Source organism: Carettochelys insculpta, chromosome 3 (assembly GCF_033958435.1).
Source record: "Carettochelys insculpta isolate YL-2023 chromosome 3, ASM3395843v1, whole genome shotgun sequence".
Lineage (NCBI taxonomy): Eukaryota > Metazoa > Chordata > Testudines > Carettochelyidae > Carettochelys > Carettochelys insculpta.
Window position 1 is genome coordinate 207507268 of NC_134139.1, and position 26992 is coordinate 207534259.

Here is a 26992-nt window from a genome sequence, read left to right on the forward strand (position 1 = left end):
GGGACTGTGGAGAATTTCCAGTTGCAGGAAGGCTGCATGGCTCGGTGCTAGGGCCTGACCAGATTCACAGTCCAGGCTGGCATATTTCGTGATCAGGCGATTTAAAAAATGGTTAATTTCATGATTGCTGATATTTAAATCTGAACTGTCATGGTGTTGTAACTCTGCCCGGGTCCTGTCCAAAAGCGGGTTGTGTGGGGAGGGTTTTCAAATTTATTGTAAGAGGGGGATGAGGGTACTGCTACACTTCCTTCTGCTCTGCTGCAGGACATGGTGCGGCCTTCAGAGCTGGGCGGTCGGAGAGCAGTGGTTGCTGCCAGCAGTTCAGAAGGCAGAGTGGCTTAGTATGGTACTGTCAGGCTTATTTCTGAGCTGCTGCCAGCAGCGTGCGGCTCTCAGAGCTGGGTGCCCCGCTCTGCAGGCGGTACAGAAGTAAAGATGACAAAGCCATGACCCCCCCACAATAACCTTGCAATCTCCCCTGCCTGCCACCCCCTTTGGATTTAGGACCCCCCTCCATTTGAGAACCACTCTTCTCCCCCAGGGAAACATGTCTAGTACAAGGTAAAAGTGCACAAATGCCTGGGTTTCACGATCGGTGATGTGTTTTTCAGAGCCACACACTTGGTGGTGCCCAACGGCTTGTCTCCATGGGGACACTGCCTGGCAGAGCCCGAAAGGAGTATACTGTTCTGCGAGAAAGACTCCAGAATCAAGGGACATTACTCCGGACTGGGGTGTCCATACAGGGATGGTTTGGACATAGTCTGAGTGGAAGGGGGGTGTCCCCACTAGCCTTCTGGAATTGTTAAAATGACAGATGGTTACCGAGATTTTCTCCTTGTGGCTTAGGAGCACAAGAAACCCTGAGGCAATTAACTGATCCCAACTGCCCCTTCTGATTTCTGCTGCATGCTGTGCAATCCAAAGCTAGTGACTGCCTGCACTGCCCAAATTCACCTTCAGTTTGAGCTGTTTCGTGAAGCCCACGAAGGGAGAATAATGCACCTCGATGCTGAGGCGGGCTGCGAAGGAAAACAGCCAATTACGCCTTCTACCAGCCCCATTGTTACCTGCTGCTGCTGCTGCTGCGGGGGAAAAGCTTCTAGAGCTGTGTGGAAGGTGTTAAAGGGCCAGCGTTTCAAGGGAGCCTCTGGATGGAGCATTTGCACAAGCATCAGGTTTTTTTGGTTGCGTAGATCGGGAATTTGCACATTTTGCAGAGTCGGGACAGAGAGTCTGTCTTCCTTTAAGAAGGGGTGAAAGTGGAACTGATCCTGTTGGACAGGAGTGCAGAGTAGTCTGTGAGTTCAGCTCAAGGGCGGCAGAGTGGGCGGGGGGCTGGCGTAGTACGGCAGACTTGCTGCCGTGGGGTCCTCACACATCTTTGGATCCACCCTTCTGGTTGCTTATGTGTGTCAGTTAGTGCGTGCGTTTGTGCTTGCGTGTGTATATATCTGTGTTCAATGACGCGGGCCGGCCCACTGAGCACAGCCGAGGCCTCTCAAAAACCACAGTCAAGGTAAGGATTGAAGGTGCCCAGCCTGGGTTTATTGCCAAGCAAAGTACAAACAACAGTGGTCAAGTATAATATACTGTACTGATACACTGCACAGATGTACCTGCAGTGACGGACTGACACAGCCAGTGGGAATTCTACTGCCCCCTAGGTCAGACAAAAACAGTCCCCCAAGATATCACATTATATACAGGTACAAACAAAGCGTGCTTCACTGCTGATGTGTCAGGTTACCACCCTCAAACATTGTCAGGTTACCACTTTCTGATGCTACTTAGATACCACCCATCGCCCTGTACCTCGTGGTTTGGTTAGATCATCTCTATCCATCACGCTGTCATTTTAGACTCTTTCCTGAACCTACGTCTGTATCTGTCAGGAGCAGGTATCAAGGTATCTTTTAATGAGCTGGTGAGACCTTGTGATTTCAACTCATGCCCATTTATTGTCCTGCACCTGGGCCAATTACCAATGAGCGTTCTGTACTCTCAGCCCTGTCTGTGCCAAGTTCTGTTAGCAGAGGTCTGCCTCTTGCTCACAGCTTAGCTTTGCATTGAGCCATGTTTTGTCGATTGTTGCTCAGCCTCAGGCCTCACACCAGGCCTGTGCTGTCTGGTCTTAGGCCTTCCTTCTTACCACAGCTGGATATAAGGGCACAGATCTACTGTGGGTGAAATTCACCCCTGGGTGGAGCACCAGGCAGGGGCCTCATTATGGCTGTTGTAACAGGTCCCACTTCAGCCCATGGCGCATCATGCAGGGGGTGAATTTCACCTGGGGGACAAATTGATTCTCCTGTAAAATGGGAGCAACAGTCAGAGGTTGGGCTGTGCAGGTTGCGTAGTGTTTCAGAGGTTCTCTGGTGATGAGCTGACAGTCCTCCCAGGCTCAGTGTGTGTGAGCTGGTTGGGGGATGTTGTTCTGCCCGACTGGCATCACAAAAGCCTCGCTGAGTGGAACAAGGTAGTTTTGGATCTAAATGTAGCCTGGGATTTTAACAGCTCTGCCAGTTGTGGGAGCCCAGTTATCCACCTCCCCATAGTTCTCCAACCTCTTTGTGAGCTCTTCCCAGGGCAGCCAAGGTGTGAGATGAAAGGTTTTTGCGCCCTCTCTGTTAACTGCCGCTGGGGAGTTTTGTGGTGGGTGGAGGTGGCCAACTGACAGCCGTGGCAGATGCAGCTGTGGTTGGTGCACAGGAGGCAGGCCTGAGTTGAGAGTGGGTTTGAGCCCAGTGTTGAGCTAAAGGAACATAGTGACCAGCAGCAGTAGAAGGCTATTATCCCCCCAAGGATTAGCCGTTAAAGTGGAATGAAGTTCACATCCAAATTGTGTTGTGTGCACACATATACACCCTGTTCTCTGCCAGCATCCCTCACCTCCATCTCTAGGAAACCCTGATGAGAGGCTTTCCTGGGGTGTAGCCTGGCACTAGGGGACCACTAAGCCATCTGTCTCACCAGCTTGGGCCCCTTCTCACAATGGTGATGTTGTGACAAACTGAAGACCCCTCCATGTCCTGCACTCACACAGCCATCCACAGGCAGGGAAACGTCCACCTCAGTTCCATGGATGTTTCTCCCAGCAACACATGAACCAAGAATAGAAAAGCCAATTTGGAGCATTGTGAGAAGATCTAGAGAAGTGGTTTTTCCCTCTATTCAGCACTGGTGAGGCCACATCTGGAATATTGCATCCACTTCTGCACCCCCCCCCACCCCGTATAAAAAGGATGTGGATTTGCTGGAGCAGGTTCAGCGAAGGGCAACAAAAATGATTAGGGGCTGGAGCACAAGACCTGTGAGGAGAGGCTGAGGGATTTGGGTTTGTTTAGTTTACATAAGAGAAGACTGAGGGGTGATTTAATAGCAGCCTTCAACTTCCTGAAGGGGAGCTACGAAGAGGAGGGCCAGAAACTGTTCTCAGAGGTGTAAGATGGCAGAACAAGGAGCAATGGTCTGAAGTTACAGAGGGAGAGGTGTAGGTTGGATATTAGGAAAAACTACTTCATCAGGAGGGAGGTGAAGCACTGGAATGTGTTGCCTAGGGAGGTGGTGGATTCTTCATCCCTAGAGGTTTGCAAGTCCCGGCTTGACGTGGTCCTGGCTGGGATGATTTAGTTGGGGTTGATCCTGCTTTGGGCAGGGGGCTGGACTCCATGACCTCCTGAGGTCCCTTCCAGCCCTGGGATTCTATGATTCTATGATAATTTTCCCCCACCCTCAGCTCCCCAGCCCCTCACCCCAGAACTGTACCATCTTGCCCTTCTCAGAAACCCAACAGGGGTACATTTACTATCCCCTCCCTCAGTGTGGAAAGGACACACACCAGCCTTTGTAACCTGAGGTGAGAATTCCCAAGCACTCCAGGAGAAACTCATGGCTTTGGGAAAAATATCACTCTGGTTTCAGAACTACGGAAATGTAGCTGGTGAGGGATTAGAGGCTCAATGGACAGAGATGGATGCCAAAGAACATAAAGTAAATGCATAATCTTAAGTTCTGTAAATTAAATGGTATCAAAACAAAAACACAGTCCAGTAGCACTTTAAAGACTAATAAAATAATTTATTAGATGGTGAACTTTTGTGGGACAGACCCACTGGGAACAGACCGTCTGTTCTGGGCTGGCTGTGGTCTGAAGTAGTGGGTCTGTCCCACGAAAGCTCACCACCTAATAAATTATTTTGTTAGTCTTTAAAGAGCTACTGGTCTGTGTTTTTGTTTCGATAGCGTATAGACGAACACGCTCTCTCTGTTACTATTCAAAATGAAATGGTGTTTGAATCAAGCAGTGTCTTGCCCTGACATTCAGCACAAGGAGGTTACAGACATTGCATACACACACTGGGTCACTCCTTCAGCCAGGGACCACTTCCTCCATTTGAGCTGTGTCCTCCAGGGGTTGAGTGGTGCAGGGAGTGAGGACAAGCGGTAATGTCCCTTCCCCCAGCTTGCTGTGGATGTAGGGGAGCGGCTTTGCTATGACATGGGCCAAGCCGTTTTCTTTGTCTTTGTGCCATCTTTGGGGAGTCTCCATTGTTTACAGGCCCTAGGATGATCGTTGGGTGTAGGCATCCCTTTAATGAGCCATCCGCAGCGTCTAGCTGCTCCAACGTTGCACCACAAAGGCTGGCTGTGGGTTGTCCCACCTTCACCATGTGTTTCACTAACACACTTGCAGCAAAACTTCATCACTCCACATACAGGCGTCACCCATGTAATCCAGCCAGGCATCGACGTTCAACAAATCAAGATCTTTAAAAGGAGAATTGACCAAGGCATATGTTGTACAGCACCTATCATCATTATATGGGCCAGTGGTGAACATGGGGGTTCCAGGGCGCTGTTTTGAGGCACAGCCTCTCTCACAACAGGGCGTTATACCCATGGCTGCAAAAAATTAGAGGGAACGCTGCCCCCAGCTGCTACTGGCAAGAGAGAAAGGAAGGCAAAGAGCAGAGCAAAAAGAGTCAGCGATTCGAAGTGGAACCAAAAAACCCGACAGCACAGTGGTACGGCACTCCCAGAAAGAGGAACGGAAGGGATGGAAGGAAAGCCGGGCCCTTTGCGGCTGCAGTCAGAGAGGCCCATTAGTGCTGTGTATACAATGAACACTGTCCCCTTGGAACTGGAGTGAGCGCCCCTAACCCAGGGAATGCATGGTCCATCACTCCCCGCTTGTGAGCAAGCTGCACTCTCTGGCTGTGGGGAGCCTGAACACCTGGCTTCTGTTCCCAGCTCTGCTAAGCTGAGGGACCTTCTCCAAGCATGTCACAGCTGCCCTTTGGTAGAACGGGGTCGTAACATTCAACATCAGTTGTGAAACTCTTGAAGCCGTGGCAATGAGATCTGCCTGCAGCAATTTCCAGGGGCCAGCGAGCAGGGCGGTTGCCTTCCATTCCTCTTTCTGGGAGCGCCGTACCACTCTGCTGCTTGGGCTTTTTGGTTCCACTTTGAATCGCTGGCTCTGTTTGCTCCACTATTTGCCTGCCTTTCTCTCTTGCTGGTTAGCCGCTGCGGCAGCCTTCCCTCTAACTTTTTGCAGCCATGGGCAGAATAAATTTTGCTGTGTGCATCAAGGCATGCTCAGATGTGCACCAGCAATAGAAATACAGGCTGCCCGTTGTGGTTGTCTGTAGGCTCTCTGCTAATCAGCTGGGCATTGCCTGAATCTCTCCTGAGTGGCCGCCCAAGTGCTCAACTTACGGGGAACACGGTCTGTGGCATTGCCCCACTCTGATTGGCTGCCCTTCCTTCTATCTTCCTCACGCATTGGCTGGTTGAGGGGTGATACCAGAAGTCGAAGTCAGAGCTAGCATGGCCAGGACCACTGGGAGGTGGGCCAGATTCGAATCACTCAACTCTGCAAGATCCCATTGTTGATCCCTTACCCCAACCAGTCCCCTCTGCTCTTTCCCAGGCGAAGAGACAGGGAAGCAGTTTGACAGCTGCTCAGTGAAAACCCCCTGGGGCTGCCAGGCACCCTGTGCAGTGTGGATCCAGTTAGAAGCCCCATGCAGTTAGCCTGGCAGCCACACCAGGCTCATGCGGTGACAGTGAAGCACGAGCTAGCAAAGCGGATGTTTTATGAAACTGTGCTAATGGAACAGTTCCGCCCTGGGGGACAGATTGTGAGTGATGTGAATCGCTGGCAATTAAAATACCATTTCCTACTAGATTGCTGAAGAATGAAACGGTGTTGGTTGCTAGGCTTCATTGTTTTATTTAACATGTCATTTGTAGAGTGCCAGAGGTGGGGATGGTGCTGTGGTCTGGCAAGTCCTGTCATTCGGCATTAGTCAGGTCCTGAGGGTGCCGGGTGAGAGAGGTCCAACCAGAAGTATAGCATGAGAAAGCCTTCAGTAAAATCATGGGTTGATCAGCACTGACTTCTTCAGAGGAAGGAATAATATGTCTCCCTTTAGGTCTCCTCCTTATCCCTCCTAGTTAGAAATTGACTTGAACCCTGAAGCACAAAGTTTAAGCTATCAGAGGGGTAGCCGTGTTAGTCTGGATTTGTAACAGCAACAAAGGGTCCTGTGGCACCTTATAGACTAACAGAAAAGTTTTGAGCATGAGCTTTCGTGAGCACAGACTCACTTCGTTAGACCAGCATCTGATGAAGTGAGTCTGTGCTCACGAAAGCTCATGCTCAAAACTTTTCTGTTAGTCTATAAGGTGCCACAGGACCCTTCGTTGCTGTTAAAGTTTAAGCTGTCTTCTGAATGCTTTGTTATCAGTCACAGTAACAAGCCTGGATATACTTGTTATCCACGTAAACTTCCAACTCTTGCCAAGTTCTTGGCCTCTTGCTAAGTCCCGAGGCAGTGAGTTCCATAGTCTAACAAAAAACTTTTGATGGTATATTTCTCTGGGTCATGATTTGTTTTTCCTAACTTGCATCCATGGTGGCAGAGCAGGCTTTTTCTCCAAGAGCCTTGATGCTCATTGCCCTGTAGAAACAGCAAGGCTGTTGCTGTTGAGATGTCTTTTCTGAATTTTGTGAGAATAACAGTCACTTCCTGACTATCACCTCCGCCTGGAAGCGTGGAAAATAATTGTTTCTTTATTGTGTTGCGGGGTGGTCATAAGATCTGGGCCATCTACGCTGGGATATTATTGTTGAGTTGCTCAGGACTAAATAATTTGGGAAGGAAAAAAAAATCTTCCACCTTGCAACATTTCTTTCAAAAAGAAATGAAGCAACTGACACATCCCTTGCGAATTGGCCTAGGGGCCAAGGGAGATCTGACTCTGAGCCTTCAAACCTGGGCAGCGTTCACATGCCTCAGAGTGTGTTAAAAAATCCAGGTGTCTAACTTTCTGACTAACTTTTATCTCCTGGTTGCCGCAGATTCTCCAGCTTGAACCTCTGTGATCTGGCACCCTTGGGACCTGACATGTGCCTAATGAGAAAATTTGCCAGACCATGGGAGGTCAATATTGTGTAGCACATTCCCAACACTTCCACTGTTGAGTGGGCTCTTAGAAGACACTTGAGATAATTTACAGCGAAATAACAGCACAGAACACTGAAAGCCAGGACTGGTGCCTGGAAACAAGCTTTATGGGGCCATGGGAAACTGGGCCACACCCATAATAAGTGGTCATCCGTCTGACTAAAATCCCGCCAGGTTACAAATGTTGGCAGACTAGAGAGGTTCAACCTGTACAGAACAGGGATGATTCCAGCAGGCACCTCTCGGCCCGTTTCCTAATGATCTGCTCCTCGGTATTATGATTTCTGTGGCTTACCGCAAACAGCCTCCCATTCACCTTTGCTAATGTCAGACAAGTGCTCTTTTCTCCTGGCTCCCGCCACCAGGGATAGTTCCTATCTGACACTACCACTGTGATCTCTAGGTCCTTCGGCAGCTGTTGCACACTGCGTTGTATCGTCTCTGTTTTGCATCTGTTCATAATTTGGACAGGAGACCTTTAAGGCTACACATCCTTGCTTGTGATTCAGTGGCAGGAGACCTTCCTGCTGAGCCAGTACTAAACCAAAGCCTCAGATGAGCGTGGGGCGGAGGGGGGCCTGGGGAGGGAAACGGGGTGTTGTGTTTCTCTCCTCTTTCACATGAGACAAGCAAAGTCCTGGCCAATGCGGATAATTACAAATTCCTTGGTACTGTTTTTGCAAGGCTAGGTGCATTTTTTCTTGCATCCTGCTGGAATCCCAGGTACTTGCCTCCCTAAATCCCCTTCCAGCAGTGTTTCCTGTAAGCTGTGCACGCGTGCGGCTTCTCAGGATTGATTCCGATGCCACCTAGCTGGTAAGCAGAGTGCCCCTAGCTAGGTTGTTTTTGCTTGTGTGCACCATGGTGCACACAAAAATTATTCCTCACATGCATGGAGAAGATTAGTGGGAACATTGCTTTCCACCACGTGATTCTTCACTTCTTCCCTCAAACTCTCCTATTGTGTTACCGTGCATTGTTAAATGGCTGCTGCATTCTTCCCCAGAAGTGGTTGCATTTGAAAGTGGGGGAGTTAGTGATTTCAGTAAATGCTTCAGGACCAAGGACAGAGCTTTCAGGACCCCAACCATAGAAGAGAAAATGACACCATCTCATTACACAGCTGAGGTTCTGATCCGAGAGGGATCTTCAGTCCGGCATACAAAAGGTCCTGCATCTAATCATTCAACACTGAAACTAGGCAAATTCAAAGTAGAAATAAGCCACATTTTAGCTGGCCTGGAACAGCTTACCTAGGGAAGTGCCAGGTTCTCTGTCTCACAAAGTCAGGACAAAAACAAAGAAATAAAGACATTTCAAAAATCAAACGGAGAGAGAAATCTCTGAGCTGCAATTTGCAAATTTGACTCCATTAACCAAGGATTAAATAGAGACTGGGAGTGACTCACAGTTTACAAAGGCAGCTTCTCTGCCCTGGGTGCTAATATCTCCCCATTAGACTCTGACAAAGGCTCACATCCTCCTGTCTGATCTGACTTGTTTTTCCCTCTTTTGATACCTACTATTCATAATGGGCCATTTCCACCTTGCTGAATAGACCCTGTCAGCTCTGGCCCTCCCTTTTCTGGGACCCCACTCTTTAAATACCCCTCTGAAACCACCCCTTCAACTCATGCATCTGATGAAGAAGGTCTTTGCCCACGAAAGCTAATGCTCCAAAATATCTGTTAGTCTATAAGGTGCCACTGGACTTCCCTTTGAAATCAGTGATTGTTGTTTTCCTCCAATCAACCCATAGATCTGCAGGAATACTTAAGCAGCTGGAGAGATTTGCCTCCATGCTCCGCCTTGTTCTGAATTGCTTGCGATGGCTGCCTTCCTACAGTGATTTGTTTGCAGTTCAGTAATGAGGTTTCCTGAACTCCCAGTGGGCTGGAGAGGATTATAGCTCAGCTGGGACAGTTGAGGAACATTTGTAACTTCCTTGCATGAACTGTCCCAGTAGGCCGAGTGCTTGGCTTGCAAAAAACAATCAGCCTCGTGCTAGGGCGAGTGCTGAGAATGAAACCTTATCAGCGCTAGGCCTGTGTTTCGTGGGGTCTCCTGCTGAAAGTGGCCTTCCTTTGCTCCCTCCTGAGGACTGCAAGTGACTACCCCTTCTGGCCTGGCTTAGATCACTCCTGGCCCATTAACCTTGCTTGGAAGTGCAGGGACCTGATACAGGAGACAATAAAGCCATTGTTTTCGTCAGCCTCCAGTAAAGATGACATAGGGGGCAGCTTGAGAGAGAGTGCGTCCGAGTGGTCAGACTGCTGGCCTCATGTTCTAGAGACCACACTCGTTAGCTAATAAATAAATTAGTTAGCATGTAAGGCTGCTTACAGGACTGCTTCTTATTCATGACAACTACAGTTTCATCCCTTACTCGTCTCTTTCTTAAGCTGGACAGTCCTGGTCTCTCTAGTCTGTCCGGAAGCCATTCTGTACCTGTTGTCCTTCTCTAAGACAAGGGTCCTTCTAATTTTTCCCATGTGTGGGCAGAATAAATTTTGTCACATGCACCCAGACATGCACAGACGTGCACCACCAATAGAAACACAGGCTGCAGGCTGCAGGCGCTCTGTTAATCAGCTGGGCAGCACCTGAATCTCTCCTGGGCAGCCGCCCAAGTCCTCAGCCAATAGGAAACACGGCTCTGAACCTGTTCCAGTTCTGCTGTATCCTTTCTGAGTTGGGGTGACTAGAACCATGGACAGTATTCAAGGCCTGGGCACCCCTGGATTGATCTAGTGGCATTATAATACTTCCTGTCTTATTTTCTTTCCCTTTCCAAATGGTCTTTAACACTTCCAAGGCCTTCCCCCCTCTCTCTCCACTCACCTTTTGTCTGCCTTAGCTCTTCAGTGTTTCCTGTAAACTGTGTGCTTGGGTCGTCACCCAGGAGAGAGTCAGACGCTGCCCAGCTGATGAGAAGAGTGCTCACAGCTGGCAGCAAGTGTTTCTATGGGTGGTGTACATCTACACATACCTTGGTGCACATAACAAAATTGATTCCACCCATGGATGGAAAAAAATTGGTGGGAACACTTGGCACGGGGGGGTGGAAAGGGGCAGAATCTCTGTCTGTGTCCTGCGCCAGTCGCTGGTCTCAGCTGCAGCCTTTGGGAGCTACGGGAACACAGAGGAATGTTGCTGATTTGCACCAGCTGAGGAGCTGACTCCTATGGGTGTAACTCCCTTACCCCCGTCTAACCTCTCCCCTTTTCCCACAGACCTTCCGATGGCCAATCGCCACCAATATCGACGGCAACGAGATGCTGGAGATACAAGTGTTCAACTACAGCAAAGTCTTTACCAACAGGTGAGCCCCAGTTCTCTCTCCCCACGTCCGGGCCAGGCAATCAGTGCCACAGACACGGCCCTAGAAGCCAGCGCGTAACCCAGCCCCACTCCCCTCCCCTCTTCCCGGTGCTCTCAAGGTTCTTCAGAGCCCCCCCGGCAAGTCTTGACTTGTCTCAAGAGAGGATCTGGACAGGTGGTTCCCCGGGCAGGGGTGTGAAATATGAACGGCTTTAAACTATCAAATAGGACCTGACTCGGCCTCGTGCTCCTTGGGAGCCTTGTGCAACCAAAGGGGTGTTTCAGTTGGGTAGAGGTGGTGCTAATCGTTGGGGGCCCTGAGCAGGAATGCACTGGGCCCACACAACACACGCTAATAAATAAAGTGTGTCGGGGGGCGTATCTTGAGCAGCTCGAGGCCCTTATCTGCTTGTGTCTGGGGTGGGCTCTCTTCAGCTGGGCATATATGTTCTGTGTCCACCCTGAGGGCGGAGCCCAACCCCACCCCTGGAGCACTGGAAAATGTCCCTGCTGGCGAGGGGAGGTGGGTTTCGGGGAGAGCAGGTCACTTACAAGGCTGGTGCGGAGAAGAAGGATGATGCTATGGCAATGAGGGCCAGGCAGGCCTCTTAGTCAGATTAGCTGCCTTTACAGACCGGTCTCGTTTTATCGCTGTCTTGAGTACAAGCCCGTCTGTGACTATAGGTACAGGGACCCAATCCTGCCACAGCTGCGCTGCTAACTTCACTGCACCCAAATGTGACTTGCTTTATGTGCATGTGTGAACCTGTCCTACCACAGAGGCCATCCCCAGCAGCATGCGGGCCTGGCTCGTTCCGAGTCACCTTGGCCCTCACACCAGTCCTCAGTCAGCTGCTTGTTGTCTTGGAGAAATCACCTCCATGTAAGAAGACTAGTGAGCGACGTCTCTGTCTGCCACCGCTTTCCTCCAAGAATCATTGCACAGCAAAATTAACAGCGCAGCGTTCCTTCAAAGACTGAGCATTTGCTCTCATGCCAAGGGAAAGAACTGGGAAGCCGATGTAGCTGTCTGTAACAGCACCAGAAGATGGGGAGGAGGCGGCGTTGCAGAGGCTTCTACCAGGGTTTTCTGCTACATAGGGAAGGAAAAGACACTCACTCCCAGAGCCTGGGACAAGGAGTTAGAGCTTCTGCCCTGGCTGCTATTATTCAGCTGGCCAGGCTCACGGTTTCACACTCATGCTTCCTCAGAGACAAAGCATGTCGTCCCCTTTTCTCCACATAAAGCTAATCGCTCACAGGACTGGTTAGCTAAAGCTCTGCCCTGGATTTACTGCGCTCAGAATAAACAGGGCCAAATCCTCAGTGGGTGTAAACTGATGGACTCCAATGTATCTTCCCCCATTTCCATCTAGGCTCTTTCTGGCAGGGTTCGGGCTGTTCCGATCCCAGGCCTCAGCTGCCCCCTGACAGGACCATGGGGTCGGCACAGGGCTGCTCAGAGGAAGTCATTTGCAGTGGGCACCAACGAGAAGTTCTGGGGGTCTTACACAACCCAGGAGCTGTGCTCAGACAGCATGAGGCCAGCAGGGACCACTGGGTCGTCTGGTCTGACCTCCTGTGTGCATCGCTGCCAGGGTCCCTCTATTTTTTTTCCATCCATAGGTAGAATAGACTTTTTCTGTGCTCCAAGGCACATCGGCTGCAGAGCCAGCAGGTTTGGAATGGCCTGGATTCCAATTCACAGGGCAAGGGGGCTGCAGCTCCCACCAGCTTGAGGGGAGGCAGGAGGCATCTGCCACAAGGCAAGCTCTCTGCCTCTGAGTCCTCCAGGAAGGTCCCTCAGGCACCGCCCAGGCCTGCAAAACCAGCTGCTCCTGTGTGCCATCAGCTGTTCAGAATGTCCCCCCAGCAGCGCTGACCCTGTGCAAGTCAACCCCAGCTGCACTGCACTCCCCAGGTCACAGATGGCCAGGCTGGAAGGAACCAGGACACAGGCAAGAGTTTCACCCAGGGTTCCCGCATAGAACCCAGAACCCCTGGCTGAGCTCGAGCGAATCCTTTAGGAAGTCTCCAGTGAAAGCCCACGAACCCTGGAGAATCCTCCGCACCTCTGGGCAACTGTTGGCACCGGTCAGCTGTTCTTATGGTTAACAATCTGCCTCTTACCCTGGGCTGGGGTTGTGCAGCTTCAGCTCTCAGCCATTGCTAGGTGTCCGGCTTTTGTCTGCTAGAGTCAATACCCCTCCAGGCCAGAAATTGTCTCCCCATGTCCCTAAGCCCCAAATTCCCCTCTAGCCGAGGGGAGCGCCACCCCGTGACCTTTCGGACGCTGACAATCAGCTGGTCTGGGGTGGGCGGGAGGTGCTGGGGGAGAGGGGGGAGAGTTGGTCAGTGGGGCCACTCATGGGTGGGAAGCAAAAGAGGGAGGGGGCAAAAGCGGAGCTTGACTGCTGGTGGGTGCTGAGCACCTGCTGATTTGTCCCCGGGCATGCAGCTCGCTCCCTGTCTCTACTTATACCCCAGTGCCATGCTGCGCCCCCTGAGCCTCTTCCTCGGTAGGCTCACTAAGCACAGTCCAGCCCTCGCCACTTGGGGCAGGTCCGGCGAGAGAAGCTCTCTTTGAAATCTGCCTATGGGGGGAGACGGCCGAGAGCTTCTGAAAGCCTGGCTGTGCGACAGGAGCAAGGGGGCCGGGAGCAGACTCACTTACGCTAGCAGAGCCATGCTGTCATCCCCCTCTGGCGGCTCAGCCACAGGGAGGTTAACAACCTAGCACTGCTGTCAGCTGATGGAGCAGCTCCCTTAGCTCACGCAGCAGAGATCTGCGTCTTGGTGCTGACTGTCCCAGGGTGCGGCTGCTTTGCCGCCACGGGTGTGTCTGTGTCTTTGTGTGTTGGAGGGGTGGCCTGAAACAACCCTAACTTCCTGGCCCGAGGCTGCTGTGCTGGATGGGGTGAGCACGCTGACCTGGCCGGCCCCTGCACAGGTGTTACGCCCATATCACAGCTGGGGACCTGAGACAGGCGGAGATGAAGGGACTCTGCTGGGCTCACGTGAGGGGCATGTGGCAGAGGCAGGAGCTGATGCAGACCTCCTGCATCTTTCCTGGCCTGCTGACCAAGCGTCTGTCCCACGTGCAAGCTTTAGCACCAAGGCCAAAGGGGTTAATCCTCCAGCGGTGGGGGAACCAGACGATGCAGGGCACGGGCTTTCTCGCCGTGGCCGGGAAGGTGATCCTTGTGCTGCTGAATAATGCACGGGTGTGGTAAGGGATCTCTGTCGCAGACACTGCTGAGAGCATGACACCCGATGCTGGCTCAGTGTGAATTATTCAAAGGGCCGCGGCGGAGGGGCTGTTGCATGGCTCATAGTGGGGCTTTTGTTCCGTCCTGGAATAGCAGTGGACAGACAGCTAATTAGTTTGGAAACGGATCCTTTCCCTGGGCTGGGCACAGGGCCCAAGCTCAGGCTGACGGCCGCTTGTGGTTTGGCTCGCCGGAGGGTAGGGGGTGACACCAGCTGGCCTGGCTCTTGGAGAACCAGTGGCAGGGCAAGCAGTCTTTTCCTGGGGAGCTCTCTCCAGGCACCCCAAGAGACACGCCAAGCCAGCCAGGCGGAGGATGGGTAGGCAGCACGTCGTATGTCTGTCCATCCAGACGGGGCAGGCATAGGGGCTTGATCACCGCCGAGGACACAGCTGGGGACATCAGTACAACAGTCGAGGGGTCTGCAGTGCAGCAGAACAGGTTCCAACAAGATCCAGTGGCCGGAAGTGGAAGCTAGAGAGCCCGGGGCTGGAGAGGAGGAGTAAATACTCAGCAGGGAGAGGGGTTAACCCCTGGGACTACCGGCCTCAGGATGGGCAGCGCGCTCCACCGCTGGCCATCTGACAGTCGAGATGGGCTGTTTTGCTAAAAGAGCGTCTCCAGCCAGGAATAGCAGCAGTGACCCAAAACCCCATCCCAGCACCGCCCCTTCTCCCTGAGCCCTGGCCTCGCCCCGCCCGTCCCCTCTAAGTCCCTGCCCAAGCCTGACCCCCATGCACACCTCCCCACTGTCCTCTGCCCGCCCCCTGTCGCTTGCACTCACAGCTGGGCAGCAGTGAGGGTGGGGGTCCTGCTCTCTGTCCTACCCCCTCTTCCGGAGACCCCGATTCTGGTTCAAGGAGGAGGTGCTTGAGGGCAGGTCTCCGGCCTGGATGCTATGGTGGAGGGGGTCAGGCCGGATGATCACAGTGGTCCCGTCCAGCTGCCCCCGTAAGCTGAGCCCTGGGGTGGCTGCCCAGGAGAGATTCAGGTGCTGTCTGGCTGATTAGCAGAGCGCCGGCGGCTGGCAGTGCCTATGTCCATGAGTGGTGCACATCCGCACAACTCAGTGTGATAAAATTTATCCTGCCCATGCTTGACAGGGCCTCCCGCCCCGGGCCTCTGCCTGCAACAGTCCTTTCAGTTCGGGCTCAGTGGCCCAGTCCCTCAGGTTCACTCCGAGTCCTGCCCTGCAGGTTGCTGCCCTCCCCCGGTGCTCAGCCCCCACTGACCGGCTTCGCTGGCCTTTATACTAGGCTGCAGCGGGAGCATGCCCAGCAGGGCCGTGGGGCAGGGCCTTCTCCAGCCTATAAGCCTGGCCCTCACCCCCAGGGCCAATGTGAGGTTGGTTCACCCCATCACACCCTGGATGGGAAAAACTCAAGGGAACCCCGGCCCCTCCTGGCCCCAGGCTCTGTTGAAGGAGCCCAAGTGGAGCTGGCCAGAGAAACGCCAGGGGAACCGTTTTCCCACTGAATGGGCGGTTCCATTCCGAGTTGGGTGAAAGCGGGTGACGGGGCCAGAGTTGCGTAGAGGAAAGGACCCAACCCCTGGTCTGTCACCTTCTGGAAACGTTGGAAGTTCTGCAGCCGCCGTTGGCTGCGTGAGGCTTCCGCTTCCTGCCACGGGGTAAAGGCAGCTGGGGCAGGAGTCGGCATTGAACAAATCCTTGTAATGCCCCCAAGCCAAGATCCGGGGGGGGGGTCTCCTTTGGGGAGAACATCAGAATGGGGGGTGGGCAGGTGGCTCCTTTGCAGAGTCAGGCCAGACCTCAAAGCGCTCCGTGCCAGGGAAGGAGTGGGGGACGGGGAAGGGCAGTCGGGTGGGTGCAGGTGGGGGGGGATGCTGGCGCTCAGGCACTGGGGCCAGGGGAGAGGGATGGGCTTCAGACCGCAAACACCAGCCAGCGTCCGGATGTCAACCCGGCTCATTTTAATGCCATGGCATGAACCTGTGTCTGCAGCCTGGGGCTCAGACGTGCTTGCCACGCAGGCGTAACCTGAGAGGCAGCGCGTGGTACTGGGGAGCCAGGTGTGCGAACAGGAAGGGGGAGCAGATACATGGGGTGACGCAAGGATGGCTCAGGGCAATCAGGTCAGAGTAAGGACTGGGAGTCAAAATCTTGAGGGTTAGCCACAGGTTCACACTCTCTTTAGTCTTATTCCTGGACAAGGTGGCAGCCTGGTCTAATGGTGAGTGCGCTGGGTGTGAGATTAGCTTTCTACTCCCAGCTCTGATTTACCAGGCAAGTCACGTCTCAGTCTATGCCTCAGTTTTCCTGTCTGTAGAGTAGGGCTAAAGCTGCTCGGCTGCCTTTGTGCATTCAGCTCTAGGGGTGGGCAGGCTCTGCAGAGCTCTTTGCCCCTTCTCCGCAGCTGCTATCCAACCCACCGGAGGGCTGCAAGCTGCATTGTGAACATGTCAGCGCTGAGAACCTGGTGCAGGGGCCGGCGCAAATAACATTCCACCTACGTGCAGCTGAGCCAGAGAGGGAGACAATAGCTGGGGGTCGGATTTCATTACCTGGGGCAGCAAAGAGCCCAATTCCAAGAGCTTTGCATGTTGCGCTGTACTTTCTGGCACAAAACTACAGGCTTTGTTTGGGCCTTTGTGCAAAGACGTCACTGCAGAATTGAGCTCCTTTGGATCAAACCGCCGCCCCCGAAGCTTTCAGGCACCGTCTGCCGCTTGGTATCATTTCAGTCACAGAGTGTGAAGGCAGCAATCAAAAGCAGAATTCCTGTAGCAACAGCAGAATGTGGGGAAACTAGCCAGGTTCCGAAATGACATGTAAAGTTGTCTTGCCGCTGGCTGGGACCCTGGCAGCTCTCCCCAGCTTACCCTGTTTGGCCTGGTTCGTGTGCGGATGGGAAACCTCTCTAAGGAAAATCCGGGCTGTGGTGGTTGTGATTCAATAACTGCTTGTCCCCTTGAGTCAATCATGCTGGGACCAGGGCTCTAGGAGGGGCTGTACCGCTGAAGATGCTTTAACAAAACAGAGGTTCCGACTGTTGTGAGAACTCTTCCTGCTAGACAGAAATGTTTCCTTCATCCTTGGGTTTCTTCCAGCGTGGGTAATTCCGATCTGCCTCCCTAAGATTTCCCAGTGGGTATAACACTGCACTGGGCACATGCTCAATTCCTATACTGTGCTCATCATCATCATCAATAACCGTGGGCTCAGCGCCCGTTGGTGTCTGATGCCTCTCTCACTATTTCCTTCCATCTTTCCCTCTCCAGTGCAGAGTGGCTTAGTTTCTGTAGACCAGCTCCGCACCAATCTACTACATCATCTACCCATTCCCTGTGGGGTCTGCCTCTCCTATTCCAACCATCCATTATGCCGAATACTAGAGTCTTGATTTTTCATTCGTTGTCCATTCTGCAAATATGTCCAAATAGTTGTAGCTTCCGTTTTATAACCTTCTGCAGCAGGTTCTCTTTCAGCTGTATCTTCCTATAGAATTCCTCATTGGTGACCTTCTGCATCCATCTTATTCCCAGAATCTTTCTATAACAACTCCTCTCGAACACCAATATTCTTCTTTTCGAATCTTTCGTTATCACCCATGTCTCACATCCATGCAACATGCTGCTGAATACACACGTTTTCAAGACACCCAGCTTCGTTCTTTAGCTAATTGCTTTGCTTTTCCAGATCTTATCTATCGCCTTCAAACTCGCTCTTGCTTTCGCTATTCTAGTCGCTACTTCCTTCTTGCAGTCTAGATCATATGTTGCTCCCCAGATATATGAACTTCTCTACATTTTCTAGTTCAATACCATCCACACAATGATCTTCCTTCCTATTTCCTTATATCCAAATACCATTGTTTTTGTTTTATCGATGTTCATAATCAGTCCGTACCGCTTCCCTTCTTCATTCAAAACCTGCACCATTTTTGCTAGTTTCTCCTCATCTTCCTCAATGATAACTATATCATCCGCGAACTTCAAGTTGTTAATTCTTTTCCCATGCACAGATATCCCTTCTATCTCTTCCTTGATCTTGTCCATCGCTCTCCCTAGATGTGTGATGAAGATACTTGTCGATATTGGATCTCCTTGTCTCATACCTCTACTTGTTTTAAACCAACTTCCCAACTCCCCGCATGTTCTCACCGCTGCCTCTGCATTATCATTGATATCTTTCAACAACCGTATTAGTAGCCAGCTTATCGACCCAACCCCGATCGCTCGATTAGTATCGCGGACCTTGTTTATCCGGGCAAAGTCCAAGCCAGCATCTTTTAACATTTGGTTGTACTGGCATCAGATTACATTTGTATTGTTGGTTGATGGTCAGCGCATCGACACACATCTGACCAACCCTCCTCCTTCATCCAGGCTTGGGACTGGCATGGAGCTCTCAGTGGTTTCATGGTGGAGTTCTGTACTGTGCTGCCGTACACTTTTTAAACTAGCTCCAAAAGTCCACCCCAGAGGTGGCTGCATTTCAGTGGCAGGAGGCAGTGTGGCTGGTTGGCTAGAGCACAGGTGTTCAGGCAATGCGGGGGCTATTTCTGGCTCTGCCACTGGTCTGCTACATGCCCTTGGGTAAGTCCCTGCTCCCCTTTGTGCCTTGGATTTCCTATCTGGGATGACTTAGTTGGCGTTGATCCTGCTTTGGACAGGGGGCTGGACTCGACGATCTCCTGAGGTCCCTTCCAGTCCTGGGATTCTAGGATTCTATGATCTGTGAAATTGGGAGCATGGTACGGTTCACCTTTGTCAAGTGATTTGGGAGCTGTGGATGAAAAGTGCTAGGTAAGACCCATGTTTTACTTCAACAGCACAAACTGCCCAGGGAGGTTGTAAATGCTCCTTCACTGGAGGTTTTCAAAAGGAAGCCGCAGTGCCACGTGTTAGATGCGCTGACCATTGCTGTCCCTTCTGGCTCAATGGTTATTTTTTTGTTATAGTGTGTGGGTGACACAAACAGCAGCTACAATCTTCCCCAGCTTTGCTGGACTCTCTTGTCACTCCTCACCAGCTGCCTTAACCCTGAGCTTTGGCAGCCTGTTGGAAAAGATTGACAGGGTTGAGCTGAGCTCAGACATCCGGCTCCGGTGCCCTGTAAAGGCACGTTCCCCCCGACCAGACTCATCACGCGGCCCTCCTGAAAGCTCCCAGCAGGCCGAATGCCCGGCTGTTTGCGGGGTGGGCTGCTTCTATCCTCAGTGAATGCGGGTCAGTGGCTGTGTTAGCATCTCTTCCACTTAGCAGAGTAATTCTCCGTCTCCCATCCCAACTCGCCGTGGATCCCCTTCATCCTGCCTCGGTGGGCAGTGGGGTGACCACCTGTCCCCCGGTGGGTGGGACAGTCCCAAAATGCGGAGTTCAAGTCCTGGTCCCAGCCTGAGCGCCTGGGATAGGGACCCTGTGGCGCTGCTCTGCACCTGCTTGAGGTCCGGGGGGTGGCACACCCCTCTTTTTGGTGGCAGACTGAGCTGGGGCTGAGCCCCACATTGCCACAAGACCCAACCCCCTGCTCCTCTTCTTTCCTTGAGGCCCCGCCCCAGCCAGGCCATCCTCAGACCTGTCCCAGACAGCTCAGGCCAATGTGAGGTGCCCCAAACCCTCCACCTGCCCTGGCTGACACACTCTGCACGAGGCAGAGAAACAGGCCAAGAGCTTCTCTTGGGCAGGTGAATGCTCCAGGGTTCCCCACAGTGGCCTGGGCTCCTTGGGCGGCTCTTATCATGGCCTGGCTCCAGTTTCTGGATAGGCTGAGGGCTGGGGCCTCATGGGGGATGGGGGGGCTGCATGGTTGTGCAATGACAAGTGTGGAAAGGGAGGCTAATCGTAACAGGCCAAAGAGGAAGCTGCGGAGAACAATGAATAGCGGAGACAAGGTCTCTAGTGGAGGAGGAAGTAAATACAACAGATTTAAAACAATACAGGGCAATAAATAGCTGTCAGTGCAATACACGAAAGCTCATGCTCCAAAAAATCTGTTAGTCGATAAAGTGCCACAGGCCTTCTCGTCATTTTTACAATAATCTTTGCTCACAAGCATCCAGGTTTACGTCAGTGAGAGAAACAAACAGCCCCGATTTACTTGGATCGGCGCATTGGATGTACAGTCAATGACCACTGCTGAGAGCGCTGCATTCGTGACTTTTCTTTCTCATGGTGTACTAAGGCAGTATGCGCTTTTGCTGACAGAGAGGTGTTCTCCCTGCATGGGTTCTTTTACATTAGCAAGTCCAGGCCTGGCCAAGCTACCAAACTCTTTGGTGACTGGAAGGTCTGTCAGCTGCTGCTATCACAGGAGCGGAGTGGCTGAAAGCCTAACAACAAATTATTTTAGTCAGCCTCACTACAGCCCTCAGCTGTGATTGTTTTAAAAACTTCTAATTTTGTTGGTTGGCAATAACGTGGGTGAAGGGATTTCTTGGCAGAGTCAGGGGCCTTTTGTTTAAGATTTGGAAGAGAAGATACACAGTGGCGTCACCCTGCAAGCCCAGCTTTTGCGTCCCGTGTTCTATGTTCAGGTTTCTAAAGGTAAAAAAAACCCAAACATTCATTTGCCTTTCTGCAAAAAAGCACGCACCTTGTTCGCGCCTCTCTCTACATTTGCAAAACAAAATATCCTGGAGCCTTCAACCTGAAAATGCTTTGAGTGACTGGTGTGCAGAGAGTCAAACCGAGCAGAGGGATGAAGTCCATATGCCTTTACTTCCAGCTGACGTTTAAATCAGTGTTGCGGAGATGGTGACAAGAAGTTTGCTCAGCATCTTGGGATTTTCTTGGCAAAGTCCCACTGTCCCCCCCTGGAGGTTTCTTTTCCCCTTCCTCATACGGGCTCCATCTGAAAAATGCTCAGGACAATTCAAATTTCAATGGTTCGGTGTCTCATTGCACATAAATCCTCTCAGAAGATGGTATTTTTCTATATCCCCAGTGGCGTGACTGAAAACCTTTGCGTTCATTAAAAAGAAAAGGTAAATGTCTTGCTCTTGTGGTTTTGGAAAAACAGCCTAGACTCTAAAACCAGAAAGGAAATAAAAGGAGCCCACAGTGAGTTTTTTCTTTACAGCACAGGTTACACCTCTCAATCCAGTACTTTCTCGTCCGGCAGCATCCAGCATCATCATGGATATTGCCAGATGAGAGAGGTGCTGGAAGGTGCAGGAGCCCCAGTGGGACTGGGAGCTGGAGTCCCTGCCTGCCCCATGGTTGCAAGGGAGGAGGCTGCCATGGTCCAGGAGCCCAAGGCCCTCCAGCTCTGCAGTAGTGGGGCAGGATGCTGCTGCGGGGATGGGAACCAGAACCCCCCTGCAGTGGGGGCTGGGAGCTGGAGCCTGCAGCAGCAGGGGCCGGGAACCAGAGCCCTCTGGGCAGCAGGGGCCGGGAGTTGGCATCCCCACCTGCCCCTCAGCAGCAGGAGCTGGGGGGCTAGTATGCAGCAGGAGTTGTAGCCTCCATCTCCCCTGAGGGGGGGCAGGGGCTGGCTGGAGCCCTGGAGCAGCCTCTGGGAGCCTGGGCTGGGCCAGTGCCCCAGGGGAGGGAGGCTGGAGGCTGGTGCTCCAGAAGCCCCCGAACACAGCCCTGCACCTTCCCTTGTCCTGCAAATTCTCTTCTTCAGGACCTGTCGGGTCCCCAGCCTGCGGGGTAAGGGAGGCATCACCTGTGTCATAATGTTGGGGGCCAGGGTCAGGCCTCAGTTTAAGGCACTGAGTTTGATCTCTGTGTAGGACAACCCCAAGTGCTCCTGTCCCTTGTGACCTTCAGCCAGTCAGGAACGTGGAGCTCGAAGGAGAATGAAACAGTCACAGGCACCCCCGCCCCATCAGCAAGTATTACTGCAGACGTGGCCCTTCCTCCCCAGAGCCTTTTTCATTAACGCTTACCAAGCTCTTCTCCCCTGTAATTTCCCCCTCTGTAGCACAGCGTTCTTACTTCCTCAATCTGTGCAGTGCTGGCAAAATGCATCACGCGACTATTTGTTAAACGCCTGGAATAAAATGCACATTAAAATGTGGGGCAGGGTGGCCTCCCAGCCAAAGCCACCTCAGGAGTAAGGAGTCGCCTAATGCTTTTTAGCAAACGCTGGCAGGAATTCCCATTAAAAATCAAGGGAGCCGATCCTCAGGCCAGAAGGGAGCTCGGTGAACAGAAGCAGTTCCCATATAGTGCAGGACTTCCCTGAGTGAATTCCTGTTTGAAGGAGAGGTTCTCTATCCCTTTTCTTTAATAATCCCTACCTCCTGTTTGCTTTTTTGACTGCCACTGCACGCTGCGTGGACGCTTTCCAAGAACTAGCCACGATAACCCCAAGATCTCTTCCCCAATGCGGCCGAAGCGTGTGCAGCTGTTGGGAAGCAAAGCAATGCTTGGGTTGTACTTGGGTGGAACCGTGCCGGGAGAGACAACTCTCTGTTTTCATTCATCACAGAGCTCCGTAGGCAGTTTTAAATTCCTGGATAAAAAGTGTAAGATTTTCTCACTATTGGGGCCACGAAAGGAGCTTCCTTTGGGGGCCGATTAGCTCACTGCTGCCCACTGTGGTTTTGCACGCCTTCCTCTGGAGCACCTCGTAGGGCTGCTCTTGCAGACCCGACACCAGAGCCATGTCTACACGTGCACGCTACTTTGAAGTAGCGGCACTAACTTCGAAATAGCGCCCGTCACGGCTACACGCGCCGGGCGCTATTTCGAAGTTAACTTTGACGTTAGGCGGCGAGACGTCGAAGTCGCTAACCCCATGAGGGGATGGGAATAGCGCCCGTCGAAGTAGGGACCGTGTAGGCGTTGCGCGTCCCGCAACTTCGAAATAGGGGGGTCCGCCATGGCGGCCATCAGGTGAGGGGTTGAGAGACGCTCTCTCTCCAGCCCCTGCGGGGCTCTATGGTCACCGTGGGCAGCAGCCCTTAGCCCAGGGCTTCTGGCGGCTGCTGCTGCAGCTGGGGATCCATGCTGCATGCACAGGGTCTGCAACCAGTTGTCGGCTCTGTGGATCTCGTGTTGTTTAGTGCAACTGTGTCTGGGAGGGGCCCTTTAAGGGAGCGGCTGGCTGTTGATTCCGCCCTGTGACCCTGTCTGCAGCTGTGCCTGGCACCCTTATTTCGATGTGTGGTACTGTGGCGTGTAGACGTACCCTCGCAGCGCCTACTTCGATGTGGTGCTGTGCAACGTCAATGTTGAACGTCGACATTGCCAGCCCTGGAGGACGTGTAGACATTATTCATCGAAATAGCCTATTTCGATGTTGCTACATCGAAATAAGCTATTTCGATGTTGGCTTCACGTGTAGACGTAGCCCAGGGGAGATGGGCCTGTGGGCTGTGGCAGCCTGGTGGCACCTATGTTCCTGTGGTGTTAAGGGTCCCCCTTGTGACGGATGAAGAGAGTTTGTCTCTTCGCCTTTCCTTGTCTCACTGATACCCTGCTTAGTGCGCAGGATTCATATGGGACCACCTCACCCTCGCTTGGCTCTGGCCTCGTCTCTGCACACACAATCTCACATCTCACTCCTGCCCTCCCCGGGTGACCTCCATGGAAACGGGTCAGTGGGGAGGGGATACTTGAGGACGGAGGTGGCCAATCAGTGAGCCACAGATAGAGTGCAAAGAGCCACGTGTTAACTATCTATTTATCCAGCTATCTATCCCCATAGGCCCCAGCTATCTATCTGTCTGTCTGTCCCCGTATGCCCCATCTATCTACCTATCTATCCCCACAGGCCCCAGCTAGCTAGCTATCTATCTGTCCCTGTATGCCCCAACTATCTATCTGTCTATCTATCCCCGTACGCTCCATCTATCTATCCCTGTACGCCCCAGCTATCTATCTGTCTATCCCCATACATCTATCTATCTATCCCCATACATCTATCTATCCCTGTACGCCCCAGCTATCTATCTGTCTATCCCCATACATCTATCTATCTATCCCCATACATCTATCTATCCCTGTACGCCCCAGCTATCTATCTATCCCCATACGCCCCATCTATCTATCTATCCCTGTACGCCCCAGCTATCTATCTATCCCCATACGCCCCATCTATCTATCTATCTATCCCTGTACGCCCCAGCTATCTATCTATCCCCATATGCCCCAGCTATCTATCTATCCCTGTATGCTCCAGCTATCTATCTATCCCCATATGCCCCATCTATCTGTCTATCCCTGTATGCCCCAGCTATCTATCTATCCCCCTACGCCCCATCTATCTATCCCTGTATGCCCCAGCTATCTATCTATCTATCTATCTATCTATCTATCCCCCTACGCCCCATCTACCCTGTATGCCCCAGCTATCTATCTATCCCCATACGCCCCAATCTATCTATCTATCTATCTATCTATCTATCTATCTATCCCCATACGCCCCATCTATCTATCTATCTATCTATCCCTGTACGCCCCAGCTATCTATCTATCCCCATATGCCCCAGCTATCTATCTATCTCTGTATGCTCCAGCTATCTATCTATCCCCATATGCCCCATCTATCTATCTATCCCTGTATGCCCCAGCTATCTATCTATCCCCTTACGCCCCATCTATCTATCCCTGTACGCCCCAGCTATCTATCTATCCCCATACGCCCCATCTATCTATCTATCCCTGTACGCTCCAGCTATCTATCTATCCCTGTACGCTCCAGCTATCTATCTATCTCCATACGCCCCATCTATCTATCTATCTATCTATCCCTGTACACCCCAGCTATCTATCTATCCCCATATATCTATCTATCCTTGTATGCCCCAACTATCTATCTATCCCCATACATCTATCTATCTATCCATCTATCCCCATATGCCCCAGTTATCTATCTATCTATCTATCCCTGTATGCCCCAGCTATCTATCCCATACGCTCTATCTATCCCCGTATGCCCGATCTATCTATCTATCCCCATTCGCCCCAGCTATCTCTCTATCCCCATACGCCCCATCTATCTACCTATCCCTGTACGCCCCAGCTATCTATCTATCCCCATACGCCCCATCTATCTATCTATCCCTGTATGCCCCAGCTATCTATCTATCCCCAGATGCCCCATCTATCTATCTATCTATCTATCTATCTATCTATCTATCTATCTGTCCATCTATCCCCATATGCCCCAGTTATCTACCTATCTGTCTATCTATCTATCCCCATTCGCCCCAGCTATCTGTCTGTCTATCTTTCCCCATACACCCCATCTATCTATCTATCTCCATACGCTCCATGTATCTATCTATCTATCCCCATACGCCCCAGCTATCTATCGATCTATCTATCCCTGTACACCCCATCTGTCTATCTATCGATCTATCCCCATACATCTATCTACGTATCCCCATTCGCCCCAGCTATCTCTATCTATCCCCATACGCCCATCTATCTATCTATCTATCCCCATTCGCCCCAGCTATCTATCTATCTATCTATCTATCTCTCTGGAAATACATAATACGTGGCTCAATGCCCTACTCCTCCCCCAGAGCCAGGCACCCCCAGCCCCTCACTCAAACTCGGTGCCAGTGACTCACCAGAGCCGCCACCCCTGCTGCCACGCACGTCTCCCACCAGGCTCTGGGATGTGTGCAGAGCGGTGGACAGCACTCCCAGGGTATGGCTCCAGCAGGAGTCACGTTTAATGGCTCAAAGAGTCGCATGCGCAGGTTGGCCATCCCTGCTCTAGGAGATAAGCTGGTCTGGCATCTGCTGGGGCTGGGGCCAAGGACTACCTTGTGTACACTGAGCTCCCTGACTAACTGCTCTTGCTGATGGCGGCCATGGCTTGCCATGCCACCATTGCCTCAGTTTCCCCAGCTTCTTGATTGCTGCAGCTCTCTAGACTCATAGAATCCCAGGGCTGGAAGGCACCTCAGGAGGTCATCTAGTCCAGCTCCCTGCTTCAAGCAGGATCAACCCCCACTAAGTCATCCCAGCCAGGACCTTGTCAAGCAAATCCTGCCCTGCAGGGGATAAACAAAATGCCAGTTACCCCTTCACAGGGCTCTCTTCCCTCCACTGCTTCTCCTGAGAGCCCAGGCTCTTCCCATTGGCCTGGTAAGGAACCCCAAACACATAGGCTGTGAGCCCAGAGCTCTTTCACCAGATTTACAATACATTCCCACTGGCTCTGTGCTCTGTGGGAAGCCCCAGCCTTGGTCCCAATTGCAGGTCAGGTCAATAACGGTCACGGTGTTCATGGAATAGACTTAGACTTCTGTAAGGAGGTTGGGCACCAAGCGATATTTAGATTAAGAAGCTGGAACAGTGGAAATTTACCCAGGATGTATTAAAGGGACTAAGAGCTGACAGGCCTCAAGTATCGTTATCAGTGAGGAATCTTCATCAAGAGGTCGCCTTTCCTTTGGCTGCTGCAGGGATTGGCTCGTGGCCCACCTCAACTTAGCATGTTTTCCAAGGGTGTGGATGAAAACAGCACCCTGACTGATAAAGTTGGACGATCCACCGGAGAAGAGGGGAGCCGTAAGTCATGAAGAGAGCAGGTCTCGGATGCAGAGCTGGTGAGCTGGGGGACCAGAAATAATATGCATTCTAGTAAAGTTCATTGTACATGCACCTGCCTGGGACCAAAGACTGCAAGCCATACTTACAAGAGGGGGAACTCCATTCAGACAGGCAATGACTTGGATTGTGGTGGATAAGTGGCCAAATATGAGCTCCCAGCATGACATGGTGGCCAATAAGGCTAATGGGATCCCTGGATGTATAAACGAGAACCTTAAACAGGATGACCTCTGTCTTTGGCACTTGTGCAACTGCTGCTGGAAACCTGTCTACTGTGCTGGTCTCCAAGATTTGGAGGATTGGGTGAAGGGAAATCTGATTAGGTTCAACATGGACAAGTGCAGAATCCTGCACTTAGGACAGAAGAATCCCAAACACTGCTGCAGACTGGGGTCAAAAGGTTCTGGGGACTACAGTGGATGAGAAGCTGAACATGAG

General features: G+C 52.0%; 1 protein-coding gene across 6 annotated transcripts in view; it reads left to right on the forward strand.

The window, feature by feature from the left end:
* OTOF (otoferlin) overlaps positions 1 to 26992 on the forward strand; it is a 272506-nt gene that overhangs the window by 39439 nt on the left and 206075 nt on the right. For all 6 annotated transcript variants that reach the window (XM_074989057.1, XM_074989051.1, XM_074989049.1 and 3 more), the window contains exon 3: positions 10712 to 10800. In XM_074989057.1, the coding sequence (XP_074845158.1) occupies positions 10712 to 10800 (89 nt within the window). The remainder of the gene's footprint in view (positions 1 to 10711; positions 10801 to 26992) is intronic.